The sequence below is a fragment of the Gallus gallus genome, chromosome 11 (assembly GCF_016699485.2).
Source record: "Gallus gallus isolate bGalGal1 chromosome 11, bGalGal1.mat.broiler.GRCg7b, whole genome shotgun sequence".
NCBI lineage: Eukaryota > Metazoa > Chordata > Aves > Galliformes > Phasianidae > Gallus > Gallus gallus.
This window is the reverse complement of record NC_052542.1, coordinates 18,631,577-18,652,092: the sequence shown is the minus strand read 5'-3', so window position 1 is coordinate 18,652,092 and position 20,516 is coordinate 18,631,577. Positions and strand designations below refer to the sequence as shown.

The 20,516-nt window shown below is 41.2% G+C and overlaps 1 protein-coding gene across 5 annotated transcripts in view; it reads right to left on the bottom strand.

Moving 5' to 3' along the window:
* The window catches only part of NFAT5 (nuclear factor of activated T-cells 5), a 65,351-nt gene that overhangs the window by 30,668 nt on the left and 14,167 nt on the right, over positions 1–20,516 (bottom strand). For 4 of the 5 annotated variants that reach the window (XM_015292583.4, NM_001199000.3, XM_046899518.1 and 1 more), the window contains exons 2-4: positions 18,479–18,604; positions 5,458–6,016; positions 491–683 (exon numbers count right to left, since the gene is read on the bottom strand). In XM_015292583.4, coding sequence (XP_015148069.3) covers positions 491–683; positions 5,458–6,016; positions 18,479–18,604 — 878 coding nt within the window. Of the gene's footprint in view, positions 1–490; positions 684–5,457; positions 6,017–6,480; positions 6,543–18,478; positions 18,605–20,516 lie in introns of all 5 variants that reach the window. The other variant, XM_015292587.3, reaches the window with a different exon arrangement.

Here is a 20,516-nt window from a genome sequence, read left to right as displayed (position 1 = left end):
ATATTTCCAATGAGTGTGTGGTCCTGGCTTGTGTTCGGTTTGGTGCCCACACTGACACTCATACTTATTAAAAAAACACATAACTTTCAAATCTTTTTTGGAATGAAACCTTGTTTTATGTTCTTAACAGTAAGACATAATGATGACCCAGCAGCAGCAGCAACTGAACAGTTACAGAATTTTGCTGTCCTACTTTTGCATTTTTCAACTTTCTGGCTATCTGTATGCAGTTCATCTAATTGTAGCCTAACAGGACATGCATCGGAGATGAGGTATCGTTGCCTTGACGTGAAATTTCCTGCCTCTTGTAATGTTGTGATGCAAGTAAGGTGTCTGCACTCTCAAGGAGAGACACTGCAGTTTTAGAGTCATTACAGTAAAGAGATTGCAAAGTAGAAATTCCAGGCCTTATCTGAACTGAACCAGCTCCCACCTACTTAAGCATCCCTTGAAAAAGAACTTTCATATCACCTAATACTGAAAAGCCTACCTTTACAGTTGGAAAACCTTGTTGTGTCCGGTCTTTCACTGAGCCTCGGCTGCCTTCGGTCAGATAACGAGCCCTGTGCTGGGTTTCCGGCTGCACCACTATCTTCAGCTCCTTCCCCTCACTTTTGGTTGGATACTGACCACACAACATTGGGGTCTTCTTCCCTCCAGCTCCTTTCTGGCTCTCCGACGCTCTGAGAAGTTAAAGCAGACCATTAAAAAGATGTTAAAAACAGCTCCCCAGTAAAAATAAACAACATCACAGAAAGGCTATAAAGGTAAGATGTGTATATTAATGGACAGAGGATTCACAGTTGAGAGAATTCTCCTTCTGACAGAGAAGGAAACCTGCAGGATGAAGAGGAATGGTGCTTCCCTGCCTCTTCCATCCAGTGCAAATAGGAACTGCTTTTTCAGGGAGTAAACATAAAGGAAGGCAAAAGCAATTAGCATTCAACTATATTAACAAACAGAAGGCTTATAACCTGCTGTTTTCATAGTACTTGATACAGCCTATTATTACTGGAATAAGCCATTTCACCTCTGTTAAAAATATACATAGGTACACACACACACTGAATGGATTTAAGGTTAAATGATTCTTTAAATAGGAAAACAGCCTCATGCCTGTCTCCTTCTGACCAACCTTGCATATCCATGCAAACTCAGATACTATTTTCTGTTAAAACACATCGATGAATTTATGTTTAAAACAAATTAGTTGTAGTAAAAGGCTCCAACATAATGGCACAAATTTTAAAGCTGCAGTGTAAGCAAAAGAGTGTTTCTTTGCAGGTGTGCACATTAAGATGTACTGTATTTGCTGTGATCAGTTCCATAATTAAAACCTGAATAAAGAAGCCCTCCAAAGCATAATGTTTTGGGATCAATTCTTAGTTCACTTTAAAGCATAAGGAAAGGTAACTCTTGATCTTACATAGAGCAGGTTTTTATAATTATCATGAAGTCCAATAAACCCATCCAACATTAACAAATATCAGTGTGCCAGAGCAAATGGGACAGGCAGGAAAAGAGCTCAACGAGGTTATGCAGAATGTAATTCTGTCATTGTTTTTTCTTTAAACTACCAGAAAGGCACTTTTAAGTGCTAATCAATCTGAAGAAAGCGGCTTTAAGTCAGAAACCAAAATCTTGTTTCAGTGAGCAACGTACAGAAGTAACTTAACAAGGACTTTTCTTCTAAGGGAAAAGGGTGAGAGAAACACCTTTTCTTCAACAATACTGAGAGCTTTGCTGCTGCCTTCACCCACTGTTTGAGCTTGCCATGGACCTGACGCTGAAGCAGCCTGTAGTGCTCTCTTCCCAGCTGCCAGGTGAGTTACACTAACGAACATCACAGCTTTCCTACAGCTGCTGCGCAATGGAACAGCACAAGGCCTCACCATGTGCCAGCGCTTTGGAGGCACTGAGCACAGCTCCTGCTGCAGAGGGACCTCCTGTGTCTGCACGGAGGGATGGGCTCTGTCCCCTGAGCCCCCCTGCAGCCCTCGCTGCCACCCTCCAACTTCCACTAAACCTTGCAAAGGTCTGCAATGCAAGTCACAAAGGGCTATGGTGCACCTCAGGGAGCTGACAAGAGGTTTGTGCTGGGCCTGAACCTCACTTTTTCTGTTCCTGAAAGTTAACTGTGGAAGAGGCAAGATCCCAGACCTACTGCTCCTTCTTCCTCAGCTGCCCTGACCCCATCAGGCCTGTGCCAGCAGCTCACAGCAGCCAGCCACAGCCGGACGGATGGAGGCCCACATGGCAGCATCCTTCTGCTATGAGTCCTGTGTGTACAGCCAGAGGCAAGTCAGGCTGCTGGGAAAACGCTGTGTAAAAAGAGACCTTACTTGAGGAACATAAAAGGGGCAAGTTGTCTTCAGTGTACTGTATACAAAAGCTGTGATACACTAAGTACACTGTAGTTAACACCGCTATGCTCTCTGCTTTTGTACAAGCTAAGATAAATAGTAATTGAATTCAAGCTTGTTAGATTATCATTTATCTGTACTTCCTGTCAAGACAGCACTCCAACAGACCAGCCATTACAAGGAATACATTTAGGTAACTTGCACTCAATGTCTTTTTTCTTATTCAGAACTTTAAATTACACAGCTGAAGTTCAGCTCCCAGAGGGGATGTGAAAAGGAGCGCTGAGCAGTGCCAGCTGTGAGGCACACGGCGGCGCTGAGCGAGGCGCTGCCTTTGCCTCCGCGTGGACTCACTTTGCTGCCGTAAATGCAGCACACAGATTGCTTATGCTGACCTTGTTGCACTTCCGAATTCCAGCTAGATAAATTAATGCAGAAGACTACACAGAGAATTTTGAAGGGAAGAGCCAGAAAGGCAGCGATTAAAATGAAATTCAGTTTTGATATCAAAAATACCAGGTTTTACCCGTGTGACATTGACTCATTGGCCTCTCCAGCACATCACCGTGTTTTCCTGTGAGCTCTTAAAACCAAGTTACCTTCATTGTCAGCATACTAACATTTCACACCTTGCAGCGTTTACGTGAAGAGATGCTGCCTTAAAAATTACTTGGGAAGTCTTCCCTTAAGAAGCTTTAAGAGAGAATAATTTTCATTAAGATTACATGAACATGGAAGTAATTTTAAAGACTTCACCAGAATTTCTCAGTGCTCTTACTTGTCAAATTACCTGGATATATCATTTACACATCCTTTTAATTTAGTCAACTTATAACACTAGTAGCCATGCATATACAAGTAGTAAAAATAATATTTCACACACACACACCTTTATTTATTAGCTTAATTGTTACCAATGTCTCCTCAAAGCTAGCACTTCTTTTCTAAAATACAAATGGCAAAACCCATGATTCTATTAAAACAGATTTCAGGAGTTAACGTTTGTCTGGTCCTGCACTTGCATCATGGTTGTTCCAAGTGAAGACCTGAAAGTGAAAGCGAGACCAAGCATGACTGAAATCTGAGAATCTTTGCTCTAAATCACTTTTAACTTATCTATTTTCAAAAGGCTTTCAGAAATTCTAAGAGCGTCCATAGGAAAAAATTCTTTTTTCTACTTCTGACAGACAACCAGACGTCTCTTTTGAGACAAACTCTATTTCCACTTCACAAATCAGCACGCGTTCTTTCCTGGCTGTTTTCTTTAAGCCCAACGTAAATGACCTTCTTTGGCTGAACCCCATCAGACAGAAAGTTTCACAAAGTTTTAAGAGCCAATTCTGCGACCTACATTTGTAATACTAAAACTGCATACTCTAACTACAGAATTAACTTGTTCAATCTCATAGCTATTTCTTATCTCAAAGCTCTTGTTTAAAAGAACAGTTTTGTTACGTAGGATTTTTGCTTCAGTTTAATCTAGCCCATATAAGGCACTAAAGATACATGCTTATCCAACCCCTTGTTCACAGGATACTGATGCAAGTATTGACATGCTCATTGGTTAGCCCCTAATATTGTAGGGAATACTATTCTCTTGTGATGCTTTGGACTGAAATCTTGTATATTGTTCCCAAGTTTACCACATCTCCTCTTTCTGCCACGAATCACACAGTTTTTGCCTCCTGATAGAGTCCCTTCCCTTTGTAACTGAGTGAATGTCCTCCTTTGTGCCTGGTGGCAGCAGCTTCCTTGTTCCAAGTAACCACGCTAATTTGCTTCCTAGGTTCTAGCAAGAACTAATGTTTTACTTCAGTATAATTTTTAGCTGCCAAAATAAGAGATGCTGAGCAACATGAGACAAGCTTAAAGCATTTCTCATAAAGAGACACCAAAACGATCTCCATACAGCTGTTGCTGTCCAAGGTTTGAGGGGAGCAGCAGTGACAGCACCAGCTCCGTGTTACCGGCTGGCTCCGCATTCCAAATGATGTACCTAGTGCAGGAAGAAGCAGCAGCACACTCTGGAGAGTTTCTCAGACTCATTTTCTCACAGTGAAATTTTAAGTATGGAACTGCAGTGACCCCGGGAATACAGACTCCAGGCTCTTTCCCTTTGGAATACGAGAAGTTCATAATCTTTCCCATCAGTCATACTGTAATATTCACCATTACTGTGATGAACATTAGAACATACTGCAAGCACATAGGTAAGAACAGAAACAAAATAAATAATTCCCCAAAAAAAACAACAAAAGAAAATAACCAAATCTATCCACTTGACCATCTTAAGAGTACTAAAAAAGCCACAAGATAAAAAAATATATATATGATCAACACACTAAGCTGATGGATATTTTTTCTTTAAGCAACTACTGAAATGCATTTAATGAACAGTGTGGAGTGGGAGAGATGAGAGACCACCACCCAGGCGTGCCCACATACAGACACACGCATGCACACAACCCAGAAGCACAGAGAGAAACAGGATTAGAGGTTTATTTCTGAAAAATCAAATACAGAAGTGAATTCACAAGTAAAAACAAAATTTAGATCATCATAGAATCTTAACATTTTTATAAAAAAGGCTATGTTAATTTAAATGATGAGAAGTTTTAACAAGCCATTAACTTCTACTCCCATCACTCTCTCTATTTGAAAATAGAGAAAGAGACAAACAAGAAGGTAAAGTGCATAGACTGAAATCCTCACATAAAATACTGCAGAAGCAGTAGGGTTTAGGGTGCGTCCAGTCCACTTCTGCCTTTGTTTTTACATACAGTAACGTTTTCATGGTCATTTTATAAATGGGATTGTGCAAACTTTTGGGAATCTTGCATGAACAATAATACAGATGAGTGCATCAGTGCTCCTCCAATTGTTGTGACAAACTTTAGCTTTACCTTTATTTAAAGACTGTTAAACAGCTAAAGTCTAATGAGACTTTATCATGGGCTAGGACGCCAAAGGGAATGGCAGAGAAGGGAAGGAATTTATGTGAGAACCTGAGTAGAAGGTTGACGGGAAGGGAGTTTTATTAGTTTGGTTGTACATATGGTGATAGAACTTAAAAAAAAAAAATGCAGATACCAACCCATTTCCTGCTTTTGAGTTGCCTTTGCTGTCCGTGCTGAGCTGAGAAAGGACATAGTGAGGCGCTTTGGCACTGTCGGCATCAAATATATCCATGTTGGACTCTTCACAATCTCGGCGTTTGATCCCTGGCCTCTGCTTTGGATTTCGTTTGCGTGATTTACGTGGCACCTCAGTGTTATCATTGTAGGAACTGGTACTCATGTTACTGAAGTTGGAGGGTGAATCCTCCATCCACATACTGCAGCTCTGTTCTGATTCCAATCCACACCCCTCATCTTGGCAGGACATCCGACTGTTGTCCAGCAAGTCCTCAGGTGGTGGCGAGATGTACAGCACTGTGTGTCTCTTCGGCGTTGACTGCTGCTGCTGGACCGTGTTACTGGTTAACTGCTTTTCACTTACCCCTCGGTTACTTACCCCCACGGCTGAGGAGCAGCTCTCCACTTGCATAGCCTTGCTGTCGGTGACTGAGGTAGAGTAAATGGTAGGACTGGAAGAGGTGGTAAAGGAGCTGCAAACACCGCCCATGGAGGAAGAGGAAGGAGCTGAAGAAGCATCTGCGGTGTACAATTCACAAGTAAATACAAGACACATGGTTCTGTGTGTGTGCTGGCTATAGCAGTCCCATTGAAGCAAAGTGATTTATGAACAGATTTCTTTCCCCCGACAAATGTTTGGAATTTGGTACGTTTTGGACTGTAAATGCTCAAAGCAGTAAAGCCTAGCCAATATGGTACTTTGGAAATGTCCAAATAAGACTTAATGCATTGTGCCACAGTCAACTTTTTAACACTTAAAGTTAATTCAGAAAAATGGCTGCAAGTAAACAGAGCTTTCATTGCCTCAGCTGGACTAATTATTTGTGTATAAGCCATTTCATCTAAAATAATGGAAGCCCCAATGCAAAATGCTCATAATCCACATTCAATGCCAATTAAACCATTTATCATTGGATTTTGTTTTATTTTTTGAAAAAGACGGGACTGTGCTTAGCCACAAAATATTAAAATAAGTTTCTAACCTATGAAGCAGAGAACTACAGGTCATTTTTAATGCAGACACTCCCTGCTTCAGAGGCAAATCCTGGAATAAAAATATGAGAAAATAAATGAGAAAAGAGCTGCTGATTATTCCATCATAAATGAGAAATAAAATATAAAATCAACTGAGTTGGTAGGCAAAATGGAACTGGTATCAGTCACTGTGACACAGCTGTTCACTTTGCAGGTTCAGAGCAGGGATGAGAGATCTGGACTGGTGCCATACTGACACAAGACAATTGGAAGTTTCTCTAGTCTGACTCCTCCGTCACAAATTCCGCATTAGACTTCTCTCAGACTTCAGTAGCTGAGTCCCCTAAGCACACAGCGGCAGCTTGGGAGAGTCCTCTAACAAATCCACGTTAAGCAGGGCAGTTTAAGCAGCAGGGCAGTTTAAGCAGCAGTTACTGTGACTCTTCCTGATGCCCCATAGATGAAGCTGTTGTAGAAACACCCTGAAGGTGTCTGGAGAGCAGCACAATCATTTCCACTGAAGAATGTCAATGGCCACATCAGCTGAAAATGCAGGCTGACAGGATTGAGGGGAGGTAGTGGGACGGACACAGGTATTTATTTCAACCAGCTGTAGCTCACTGTTTTCTTTATTTCCGCCCTGCTAACCACACCACACACAATAAATATGAACTTTAGAAATAATCTCTTTTTGCAATCAATTGTTCATAACAGATATAGGCAATAAGACAGTGTGTTTGTTCAGCTAGGTACTGCTGCAGTAGAGGTAATGCCTGTTATGATGAGAAACATTATACTTTTTTTTTTTGGTCAAGACTTGCTTTTAAATCCAAATTAGTACTCAAAACTGCCAAACCTGAAAAGGCTTAGACACAGTTGAACTATTTTATCCAGTGTAAGCTATTTAAGAGTAGCAGAAAGGTATATTCAGCTATAATATATATTTAATTAGCAGCAGAAGTCAGAAAATCTTCCTATAACGCAGTCTACTTGTTATTCACACAGGTCATCCATGATTGATGACAAGGGCTTTTTAAGAAGGTGTTGGTTTCTTACAGCTTTTCTGTACTAAATGAAATTGAAAGTAAATCACAGGTATTTCACATCGGAGTCAAGTGAAATGCAGCAGTCATTACAGGACACCAAAAATCAATTCTGCTTTTATTCGCATAAGGAGTCCCTTCCTCAAATCTCCCAGAGAACCAGGAGCAGATGAATGATACCAGTTCCATTTTCCAGTTCGTTCTTTGGCAAATATAGTGGCTGAAATTGGAGAATTCAGTCACTTTGAACTGCATTCCAATTTAAAGGCAAATTTATCCTTTCCGTGTCATGCATTAATGCAATGCTTTCTCAAAACCATTTATAGGATTGGCAAGAACTATTAAATCCAGATATTAATTTCAGTGACAATATTTAGAAGCTGATTTGCAGCCACTTTGAGTTGAGGTTGTTGCTATTTGTGATGCTTCCTTTGTTAAAATAGAATTAGTTTCTACTCATCGTTTATGCACTCAAAGAAACACAAACACGTGGTGTGTTTGCAAACAGAACACGTGGAGCGCAGCGCAGTGATGCTGGGCCGGGTTGCTGAACAGCAGCATCTCCCCTATTTCAAAAATCACTTCTGCTCTTTTCAAACAGATGAAGCTGAGCATCACGTGTGTTACGATGCAGTGGATGCAGATCCCATGCTTTCCTGTCTGTGACAAAGATTTTGATAAATGCTCTTGGAAATATGGTTTGATTTCCAGGTGGTGCTGTGCGGAGCCAGGAGTTGGACTCAGTGTTCCCTGTGGGTCCCTTCCAACTCGGGATATTCCATGGTTCCATGAATTAAATAATTACGTGCACTGAACCAGGCAGCAGGGCTCTAGGAGCAAAGGGCTGCTCCTCCTCTATAGGGAGCTTAATATCAAGGATCACCTTTTTGCAACAATACTGGAGAAGTTCCAGAAAGTTCCATAAGAACATCTCAGCCACACTTCCCTCACAGCCCTGCGTTGTGCTGAGCACTGTGCAGCGCCTGCGTATCCACTGCCTCAATTTACATCCTGTCCAGAAATGCAAGTTGGATTTTCCCTTCAGTTTCTTAGTGATTTTTTTTTAAATCACTGAACAAAATACTTCCGAATATGAAGCTAAAATAGCTGCTAACGTTTTTGTTATTTTTGCTTGCAGCCATTAGAAATCTTTAAGTTACTCCAGCTATTTCTGCCAAGTTCCCAGCAGTTTCTTCTCCATCTTTTTTACCTAAAGTTAAAAAACATGTATGTGTATGAATGTACACGTTCTGCCTTGAGGAAGGACGGAAAGAAACAAAACCCATGTCCTTTACACATGGGTTATGTTCTCCTCCATGGGTCAGAGACATCCCAGTGCACCCATAAAGTTAAATTACGGAAGCGTTAGCATAGGGACGAAAAATAATGGCAAGAAAACCTCTGTCCTCAGCCATCCATATTCTCAAATGAATGCCACTACCACCCAGAAACATGCACGTGTAAAAGCATGTACAGGCCAGTGCTGTCCCTACCGTAACAGCTATAATATGTAAGAAAGGATGACAAATACCGAAGCCAATCAAACAAGCTGGCTATGTTAGGATGGCCAAAATTTAAAATGGATTTAGGGGATGAATTAAAATGTTCATAGAAGAATTACTAAGATAAGCAAATACTGACAATGTGATACAATCTGTATTTTCTCACAGGCAGGCCTTTAGCCAACTCGTTTTCCTTCGAGCCAGTAAACAAATAAATGGGATCAACCAAAGAAGAACCCACAGAAGTTACTACAACAAACAAAACCCTGCATCTTTCACGTGGCTCCCTGTTACATCAGCTCATTCTGAAGCCTGTGACTACACATGCGTATCTGACACCCAAAGGGGGTCTCTTGGTTGAATATGCTACATTTAAAAAAACAACAGTTCTTCCTACAGTTTTTGGTCATTCAGTCTCGACTGGCACTGCTTGGTAAGGTGTGAACATTCTGTACTTCCAGTTCTTGAGGAAGGAAGTTTTCCCCACTATGCAAAGAATAAACAGAATACAACCATCAGGCACTCGATCTGACGGGTATACCTGGTCAGCGGTCGCTCAGGTGACAGTGGAAACAAACACGCCTTGCCCAGTTCAAGCATTTCTTTTATTTGAGGTTTACTTTCCTTGGACACATTAGGAAATAGTTACAGGTGGCTCTTTCACTTGCAGTTTAACAGTGCTTGCAATGACAAACAGGTAGTTTCAACGAGCATGCACATTTGGAAACTTAAGACTGAGTATATTTTAACACATTTTCAAAATAAGAATTGCTTTCAGAGCAACAACACGGAATAGAAGCCAAGTGCACGTTATGGCAAGTATGCAGCCACAGTACTGTAAATGAAACATGCACCAGCTTCACAAGGCTTTGTCTTGAATTAATAAAGTGTGAGAGAGAACTACTGCCACGTTAGAGCAGCCTCGGTCCCTGTTGGAACTAAACCTCCTGAAGCTGCTGATTGTCATCTCTATGCCACGTAAGACAGCTGAAATAAGTAACCCAGAATTTGTCTTACGTGGTTTTTTTTCTCTCAGATAGCTAAAATTATATCAAACAGTTCAACGTAAGGAACTTCTGGTTCTGATTTGGACAGCATAATTTGTACACCAATCAATAATTCTGAAACATGTAAATGAAAGACAGAAAGGAATTGAGAACTAATAAACTGATTAGTGCCAGAGCTCAGAATGCAGATAAAGATAACCAATAACTGCACTACTCCTAGAAAGACTAAATTTCAAAGCAATTTGAGTTGTTGCCATTTTGCATTTGCTTTCCAGAAAGCCTAAAGTAGGGGCCTACTGGTCCCAGACATTTACCTTACTTTCGGGAAGCAAACAAAATCATATTCACAACCAAGAGACTGAATAATTCAAGTTCTGTCTGAAAACAAAAAGCAGGCAGTGAAAGAAGGGATGCAACACGCATGTGGCACAACTGCATGCTGCTAAAAATCACAGGCTTGTTAAATATCAGAGAGTAAGGGAACACGTAGCAAAGAGCATCCCCATGAGCAGAACAGCGCAGTCTTTTTCTTTTCCATAACAAGCTATTGTAAAGGAAAATGTATTACCTCCTGAATTGCCAGCTAAGGCAATGGCATATATTTCTATATCTTATTATCTTGTGAAGTCAAACAAGGCATTCAGCCTTTTAAAAAATGTCTGAAAGGGAGAAAAAAAAATCACTTCTTGGCATTGAGGAATCTTGTCTTTGGATAAAACTCACATGGAGCCAGAAGACAACCCTGAAATCCTTGTTCAGCCCCATCCATGGAGAGCATTCAGTACAGCAAGGGTTACCAAACCTTCCAGAGCGAGGTGTCTTAATGACACCTTTTCCTTCCATCATGGCTAGAATGCAAAGCAAATCATTCCTCAGCCTGGAAAGTTCCTGTGGAGATATTTTTGTTTTTACATGTTTTTCTGCCACCTGTATGTGAACAGCCAGGACTAGCAAAGAGCCATTAAAGGACTCACCTTTTTCTAGCCTGCATCCCATGTGATCCACCATTGTATTTCAGGAACCAATTAAGCACAGAAATGAAAACTCATCACATAGAATGAGGTTAGGGTCATTTGTAAGTTTAATGCACAAAGTATACTCCTTTATTAAATTTGTTAATTTATCTAACATGTCATGTTTTTATAAGGCTTGTTTACTCATAGGACTACTGAACACTGGAGAACAATTTCAGTCCAAAAACAAGGATAACATGTGCAAAATTTCCAGCATCAACCCTTGTGTTGCCAAAGGCTTTCAGGTAAAAAACAAAACTTGCAAAGTGGCTGCAAACCTGCTTTCAATACCTCACATGCCAAACTTGGGTTTCTACTTTTCTCGTTCTTGTATTACTGATGTAAAGTCAACAACTTTTCCAAAAAGAGTTTAGTTTCAAATCAGTATTAACCCACTATTCAGAAACAAAACAAAAAGAAAAAAACAAAACAAAAACAAAAAAAGGAAAAAAGGAAAAAAGAAGAAAAGGAAAGAAAGAAAAGAGACTTATGAAGAAGTCTGAAAACAAGACCGACCTATACCCTGGGTGAGATTGGATGGGTTAAGTGTCTCTGGCACTATTTGTCTTCACTATTGACAGACACTGTCACACAACCCACCACTCGATGCCTGTCTCTGAATGGCGAAGCTAGAATGCAAGTTAAGTGTATTAATAGAGAAAAAAAAAACTAGCATCCCAGCAAATATAATAAAGCAATCCAATTCACCAGTTATTAAAAAACACTCAGATTCAAGATAAGTAGGTTAATTTAATTTACGTTAAGCCCAACAGTGTAAATTCCCCTTACATTCACATGCTAAACCAAGCAGTGCATTATATTTTGGGTAAATATATCAATCAATCAGCTTTTATTATCAGTGACATCCACCGTTACATTAACATTCGAGTTCGGACATCCCAGCAGCACTGTTGTTAGTGGCTCAGGCCCAGCTCTGCTCCTGCCAGGCAAGGCAGAACTCCAGGCCCTCAGCTGCTCTCCAAGCTCCCCTCAACTCCCTGCGGCCCCAATACGGGGCCTGCACAGCACATCATGGGTCCCACAAAGGGCATCTCAAGTTAAGAATCTGCCTCTTTAGTTCTTTAGGGTCACAGTTGTTTTTTCTAACAAATTAGGAACTCCTCTTGGCCCTCAGAAAGTCTTCAATGCTTACAGCAAGTGCCTGAATTAGAGTACACTGAGGATGTTCTCTTTTTGCCCTTCTCTGACTTGGTTTGCCATTATTGATTAAGAAACAAGCAATCCTCAAGCCTTTTTTGATGTGAGAACAAGAGCCATTTAAGGCGAGAATTTGTCATCAAAAATGTCTCAGAACAGTAAGAGCAGTTTGTGTCTGACTGCACAGCTCTGGAAAAGTGGGATCTGTTGGCTACGTAAGATTCAGGAAGACTGAAAATAAAGCGTATTTAGAAAAAAAGATCTAGAATAAGTTTCCACGATCCTTTACATGCAATTATCAGAGAGCTGTGCTCCATGCAGCATGGCACACACATGCTCAGTGCACAGACCAACCCACAGAACTACAGTGCTGTCACTGAAGTTAGAGAGCACGCCCAGCTGGTTTCCATAAGATGTAATAAGATGTAAGAAGCTTTTCCTTTGGCATCTCCTGGGGACAGACGCTCACAGCAGTCTGCCCAGAGGGGCCCACAGCTTGAAGGCCCGGCTCAAAGCCTCAGTGCTGCTAACAGAGCGGCCTGTGCTGCTCCGCTACCCACAGCAAAGATGTGTTTATAGAGCATCTGCCTTGGTTTCATCCTGCAAGAAAGAAGTGCTTGGCACAGCCGAAAGAAGCACGGCGTGGACAGACATCCCCAAAGACATCCTCCTGGGGGGCTACAGGAAGGCACCTCAGCTGGGAGTGGGTGGGAAGGGGAAGGGAAAAGCCTACAAAGAAATGGAAGTTTTTACAGACATCGGAGATCAACTACAAAGAAGCAGCATTCTTTTTCTGATAATTTGTTTACAAGGTGCAGTCATAAGCCCAGTAGTGGCACCGCTCTCCCCTTTGAAACTTCTGGTAAATATTTCTGTATCAACAGGAAAAACCGACTACGGACACCAGGAAGGATGACAAAGTGAGAAAATATTTTCAATAAAAATAAAAATTAAGAACTCGACTAACTATTCAAAAATAAAACAAATCTTCATTTTGAAGTATTAGAATCTTCAGCTCGGAAATGATGCAGAAAGCCTTATCTTTGCAGGGGAAAATGACCCATATCCTTAGCACTCAGTGTCTGCCCCAGGTAATCCAAATATTTTTTATCTATTTTGCTAAGTAGCATCTGAGAAGCAAAGCTCTATTTTCATAACTCAAATGACCAGAAATGATTAAAACAAGAGAACAGCTCTTTGATCCAAAAAGCTGAATTACTCCTGTTGGGGACAAGTGCTTTACTACCTTTACTTAAAGAGGAGTATAAAATTGATAGGGAAAGGTAAAACTTTGTCATTCAGAAAATGTATCTCTAGGATATAAGCGTAAGAAACATGGGAGGCAGAAAAGCTCAATAGGTAACAGATTAACTGTATCTAAACATGAAGATACAAAAGAGTTCAGTGCACACATCTCAATGGCCAAAAAATAAAACTAAAAATCTGTTCCTCTTTTCTTCCACCACCACCACTCCTTGTGGGGAATTCAGTTCCAGGTAAGAACTGGAAACTGTCACAGTGGACACAATGAAGAAAAGAAAATACTATCCTAAAATAAGAAAAAATACTATCCTAAAATAAGAAAATACAGAAGGATATATTTGCCTCCATGGTAAATGGAGAGCAGCATAAGAGATCACCGAGTAGCTGAAGAAGCTCCTTCCAAAACTCCATTACAGCAAGAAGGAGCAGGTGATGAGAAGACGGAACAGTTTTCTCTACTGGGGCTGTGAAGGTTTGAACATTCCTGTCTCTGGAAATAAAGGAATATGCAATGCTTGTTTAAAGTACATGGCTGAAAATACTTGGGAACCAACCCCAAAAGAGAAGAACAAGGAACTGACCTACTAATGAGAAAGACACCTTTGAGGAAGGACTTATATTAGCAGCTCATATTTTAAGCATTGAAGCACTTGCTCAGTACATCTTGACCAACAGGAAAAAACTGGTCCATCTTTACGAGTGAGTGAAAAGAATCAAGCATCCCTCCTTACAACTGGAGCCTAATACTGTGCAGAAGGCATTGGTAAAGCTTCAGCCGTGCTTCTTTCATGCAAGATGTCTCCAGGCACAGCTTACAGTAACATCTCTTGGTATGACACCTTCATGTATTCCAAGAGTCTGTATGATGATTCACATTTAGTGTGTTTATGGTGCTGCATACCAGGCAAAATCCTATGCCCTGAACAAAGACACTTGTGATGCAAACAACAAGCACAGAGAATGCTTTCTGGGGGTTTAAAAAAAAAAAAAATCAGATCCCTTCCCTCCTTTCTGCTTTCCAGAGGTCTAACAGAATTAGAAGCTTGAGATAGCAGCTAAGGTTGTGAACATAGCAGCTCAAAGTCCTAGAGTTCTACTAAATTATACTTGCCTGATCATTATTGAGAGAGTGGGTAATAGCGCTTTTGTCTAGATTAACGAATATCAGACACACATTTATTAACAAGTTAATGAATCCAATCAGCAACATTCCATTTTAGTACTTGTAAAGCTGTTCTGTAAATTGCAAGACAAATTTCAAAATGGGAGAACTAGAAGTCTGTCCCCGAAAGGTCATTGCAGCTAAAACCATCCTGCTCCTCCAAAAAAACCGAGTTGTTAACTGCAGCAATAAATCTACCTCCATCACAGGGATATTTTTATGGAACAAAATCCCCCAGAATAATGCCTGACAGAAAAGCCTCAAGCAAGTTGAATTTCAGCCACATACCATCTTGCTGTGCTTTGGGAAGCAGAGAACAAACTATATTACCTACTACAGAAATAGTAAAAATCTCTCATCCCATAGGACCATTCCTGATGGCACAATCCTCTCATTATCAGAAGTACATCTGTGATAGACTTCTACAGTGCGCTAGCAGAAATTCTTAAAAGAAGGGCTCATTTGAAAAGACATAAATGAGAATAACCTACAGTGCTATGGAGACTAATTATCATTTCTCTATCACTTCCAAAAAACAGTAAAGTTTTAGAACCAGTAAGAGCTGACAAAAACCACAACAAAGAGACGCTAAACAGGGAAAGATTTCAGAACAAACAGGTCTACACTTCCAGCCAAAGACACTTCTCCTCCTTGTTCTATCATCTGTACAGTGGCAACCACCTGAAAATGCTGTTACGGACATGAAATATACGAACAAATAGCCAATCGTGCTGTTTAGCAGCAAATTTTAAACTTATGTTTTCCTGTACAAATGGACAGACATATATAAAGCCCAGGCTGATTTCCCTCCTCTTTCCTGTTAAGAAATTAAAGCCCAGCTAGACTTCTCTTTATTACAAGAGGCAGGGCTTGGTAAGGCAGTAGTAATCCAAAGACACTATAGCAGTCCTAAAGCAATTAGTGAAAACAGTAAGACCCAATACACCCATGTGTCTAGAAACATGGCACACCTATTGCAAGAGCACAGCTGAAACGCTTGTGTTCTATTCTCTTGAGAAAGAAGAGCAGTTTGGCTGCAAAAGAAGCACACAGATAACCCCACCAAAAAGCAAAAGCACTCCTGGGATTCTGAAAGGCAGCTGAGCACTGGGCAATGTGCCTGTTCCCAGGCAGCTGCAGGGCCCAGCACTGCCTCAGAAGTGCTGAGCTCAAGGCAGCTTGGAAGAGGAACCAAACCCAGGCAGTGCCAGCAGGAATGTGGGGGAGTGGGGCCTGACTCTGATGTCACTGAGGAAAGTGTAAGCTCCCCTCTTACTCCTTCCTCCACCTACAACTCTGGTACACGTGCTTCCTCTGTTCCTAAAATTTGTCCCCAGCTTTAAAGAGGAATGAGACTTGGCATCACTTACAGGAATTCCCAAGCACCACTCCATCCATGAGGCGTATGGAGCATCTCCCCCCTTCCTCCTGACAGGATGAGATGGAGCGGGGACTGTCCTTTCAGCTCGGTGCTGTGCCTGTATTTTGGATCATAGTCTACAGCCCTGCCTTCCAAATAAACAGTTATCTAAGATGCACTTATCAACAACGTGGTGGAGGACAGAAAACCCATTAACACCTTAAAAACATCTGGTAACATTCAGTGGCTAGAATTCCGAGGCTGACTGTGCACGGAGGCCTTTAAAGGCAGCAGCCACACTGCTTTGGGCTGGGGCTTATCTCTGCTCACATGTGCACGCAGCACAACTGGTCGTGGAGTTATCCTGGTCATCACAATCATATGTTTATAAAAGAGCAATATTCAATTGTTCTTGTCCTCACTGTGGTGGAAAGTGACATAACCAATGAAAACAAAACCAGTCTTTGCTCTGTTTTCTTAATTTTTTTTTCCCAACAACGAGGAGAACTGTAGTTTCTTGTACTTGGTACTTCCGATCCAAAGCTTAATGGCACTCAGATACTTAACTGTCTCGTCACAACACTAATGGAAGGCCTCCAGAGCCACAGCTCAGTAAACAATTTAACCTATCACAAAGTGACAGCCACCTTTTCTCACTGCTCCTTCCTCCTCATCTTACTCCTCCCCTTGTGCCACCAGAGGCATTGTGCAGTCCCGGCTCTTGGCCGAAGAAGGCCCTTCAGCAGAGCACTGTGCAGCACTCAGATGAAAACCTCTTCTTTTGGCAGTGGGATCAGCTTTAAGTCTTTGTGAAACTTCTATACCTCTGACATTGAGAAGTGTTCTTAATTGAATGAGTAAATGTCCCCCTTTCAGTGTTTGCAAATAAATCACCACAGTATTCATTGTGGTTTTTCATTGAAGAAAATCTTGCTGCAGTTTAACCCCAAGATAGCTAACACATTCTTGGTTTTTTTTGAGGAGCCAGACTGGCTGTTAGCAGACACTAAATACCTGGAGGAAACAGACATTTAGTTCCATTCACCTTAAGTGTTTAAGATTTCTATTAGATACAGAATTAATTAGCAGTTTGTGTCTGTCTGTGGATTTAGAGTGTAACAGGGTTTGTGGGTTTTTTGTTCTTTATGATCCATGTTGCTACAGGATTTGGTCACTGCTGTATCTTTGAACAAAACTGACCATTAAGTACCTTGACTTTAGAAATACATGCCCAAATTATTTTTGAACAACTAATACAAAAATATCAAATTCTTTCAAGATAATGAATAAAAACATATTTTTCTTCAATGCAATTACTGAAGTTCCACTGTGCACAGTTAAATCCACAGGTTCTCTCTGAAGAAGTCTGGCAAAACATGACAGGTGAGCAGTGCTGTAAAGTTTTTCCAACAAGTCTACAATCACTTTAATTTCTCATCAGGATTCCTGTGCCATGCAAACGTGGGAAACGTTATCATATAAATATTTAATGCATATGAACTCAGAGAAAAAAAAAAGACTAATGCAGCTATGGGAATCCTCACCTTACACATACACATTTTTCCTCAAATAACTTTAGGCCAAATAGGAAATTGGAACATGACTTTGTAATGAATATGGGGATCAGATTATGAAAAAACCAAACAACCCTCATCTGATGATGAAACGTGTATTGTTTTTCCCCTTTTTCCTCATTGCACAGATGTTCAGTAATCTACAGAGGTCATTGACAAGAATTCAAGATGCAAACCAGCACTAAGACCGACCTCACAAATGAGAACTTTGCCCTTAAATCCTGACCTTATTTTTAATGAAGACCAATGACAATCTTTAGACTGAAGTCTAAAATGTGACTGGGAGTAAGCTAGAGAAGAAAAAGATAAAAAGGTCATGCCTCATTTTTACGTGCTGACAGTTAGAAAAGAATTAACTTATCAGTTTTAAAAATGTGCTGTCCTGACTAATATTTCACATTCTCACGTATATGAGAATTTTATAGTACATTACACTAGAGAGCTATGTCAGAATGGAGTTTAAATACTAAGCTTCCCCCTCAGGCCACTGAAAAGAAACACGACCTTTCTTCCTCCCTACAGCCTGAGAACTCCCATGGCCCAAAACAATCTCCTTTCCATATTTCTTTTATCCTCACCAGAATTCATAGTTCTACAGGTGGTCAGCATCCTGACTTGGTTTCAAACAGGTATGTATACCTCTAACGACAGAGTGCAATCCAGGAGTTGAGAGGGCTCTTCTGAGTAATAATAGAATAGGAAAATAGGTAACATTTCCTATAGATAAATTGTACGTGAAATACAGCAACTATTGACATAGCATCCTTGATCATTTAGATCACCTAGTTTACGTTAGGTTACATTCCCCAAATTTTCACAGAACTCTCCACAGGCCTTTTACAACCAAAACTTTGCCAGCACTGTTCATGTTGGCCAGAATGTTACAAACCTTAACAAAGCAACAGAATAAATGAGAATGCTTACCAGCAGCAACTACAGCTGGAGGAGGCGAACCTGCCTCGCCTCCACTTGTTTGGCTCATGGATGCTACAGATGTTTCTCTGGAAGGTGGTAACTGCAGCTCCTTTGGGAGAAGGTCATAGACAGATTCTGTTGGACCGAGAAAAGGAAAAAGTTTTAATAAAAAATGTATTCCTGATCAGTAAGAGAGAAGAAAATGCGTTCGTGTAAGAGATATGAACAATGACTCAACATTTTCAGAACCTTCCTAAAAAGTTACATGAAGTACATGGAGATCTCAGCGCCGCAGAATGAAGCTATTTCGGAACGCAGACAAACCATGGGAACGTGAAGATACACGTTCTCAAGTCCAAAACAAAGACACAAATTTGTTCCAACAAAGAAGTAATTCATGAACTTTCACTGAAGCTGAAGTTGTTTAGAACAAAAGAGATGACAGCATATACCAAGAAATCCATGAGCATTAAGGGCAAGCATGCACTCAATACAAATGACCATCAAAGAAACAGAGACTAATTTAGGATATTCTGGAGATGATGATACTACAAGGTCTTTCCATATAATAAGTGTCAGTTTCTGTTATTTAAGATCCCTTACTTCCATTTATCTGCAGCATTTTTCTTGCCTCAAACTTCTCAATAAACTGCTGCAGATAGTGCAAAGAAAGCAAGCTCCACCAAGAACACTGCTGGTGACATCGCATCGCACCCAGCACTCCCATCTGTGCAGGAGTACCACCTCAGCAGCAGCACACAACTGCACGTACACCTTCCCAGGAGGACACAAAGAATGCACCCAGTGTGGAGATGGATGGATTTCTTTACATTCCCTGGCTTGCTAAGGGAGCATGCGTGGCCCCAAGGCTCTGTGCTCCTGTTTCCCAGCCTGTCTGAGTGGGGCAGATGGACGAATCCCATGCAGGGCAGGCAGGAGCTGGTTACTGCTGCGAGCAGTCGCTGGCACTCACTTCTGAATTTGCAATATAAGGCACCAAAACTTATCAGGAAGGGTCATTACACCTTCAAATCTGCTTGCATACAGAAAGGAGTTAGCGAGAGACCCTGGCAGCGCACATATGACCAACGTCAGGGCTTTTCACCCTCTGTTCTCCTTCTCAAGCTGCAAGGTCAGTCCTGATGCACAGAAGTGAAGTTCCAGCAGAGGACAGACATGCCTTCACACCTTTTAAAATCCAGCTTGGGTAACTCAAGCTCCCGAGCTACCTCACACTCTGCAGGCACAAAAAGGCAGCCAGCAGTGCATATTTGTAGGAGGTGGTTGGTTGTCATGCCACGTTCTGAGAAAGCTTCTGTGAACCACAAATCCCAAGCAGTTTTCAAAGAAAATGTTTACTTTTTTCCATGTTGAATGCCTCCTATAAGCTTGGCCAGTGTCATAGCTGTCAGTATGTCATAAAACTTCTCCAAATAAAATGTGGCATTTGGAAGCCATGAGATGTGTGTGGGTCTATTTTCCGCTGAACCACAGATTGTCTTCAAGATGAGTATCTTCACCCAAAGGCTGAGATTGCTGCCCCAGCAACAGAGGCCCCACAGCAGCTACAGATACGCAGCTGCCCCGGTGCACAGCACCAGCCCCAGTGCTGGGACAGCAGCCCTGCAGCAGGGACCAGCACCAGCCCCATAGCCAGAGGCTGCCGGGTATATTTTTATCTGCATGTGGAATACATGCATACATTTTCACTCCTCACTGCTGCCTCTCAAGAAACCTTCCTTGAGAGGACCGCTCATCATTATAATTCCAACATGACTCATAAGATATTGGTGTTAGTTACAAAGGCTCGTTCCAGCTAAGTAATTAGGTGGGATCGAGCTTTCATCTTTTTTAAAATATGTATTTTTAATTCTCAAAAGTGACGAAGGCATGTCAAATCTGCTGCTCTAAAGGGATGCTCAGAGCCAAGAGCCCCGAAGCAGTTTTGCATGGAACAGATAATTTTAGCACAAATACGACCCACAACAAGCACAAATACAATCTTTGTGAATAATTCTAACAATATGATAAAGAGAGCTCAGGGAGG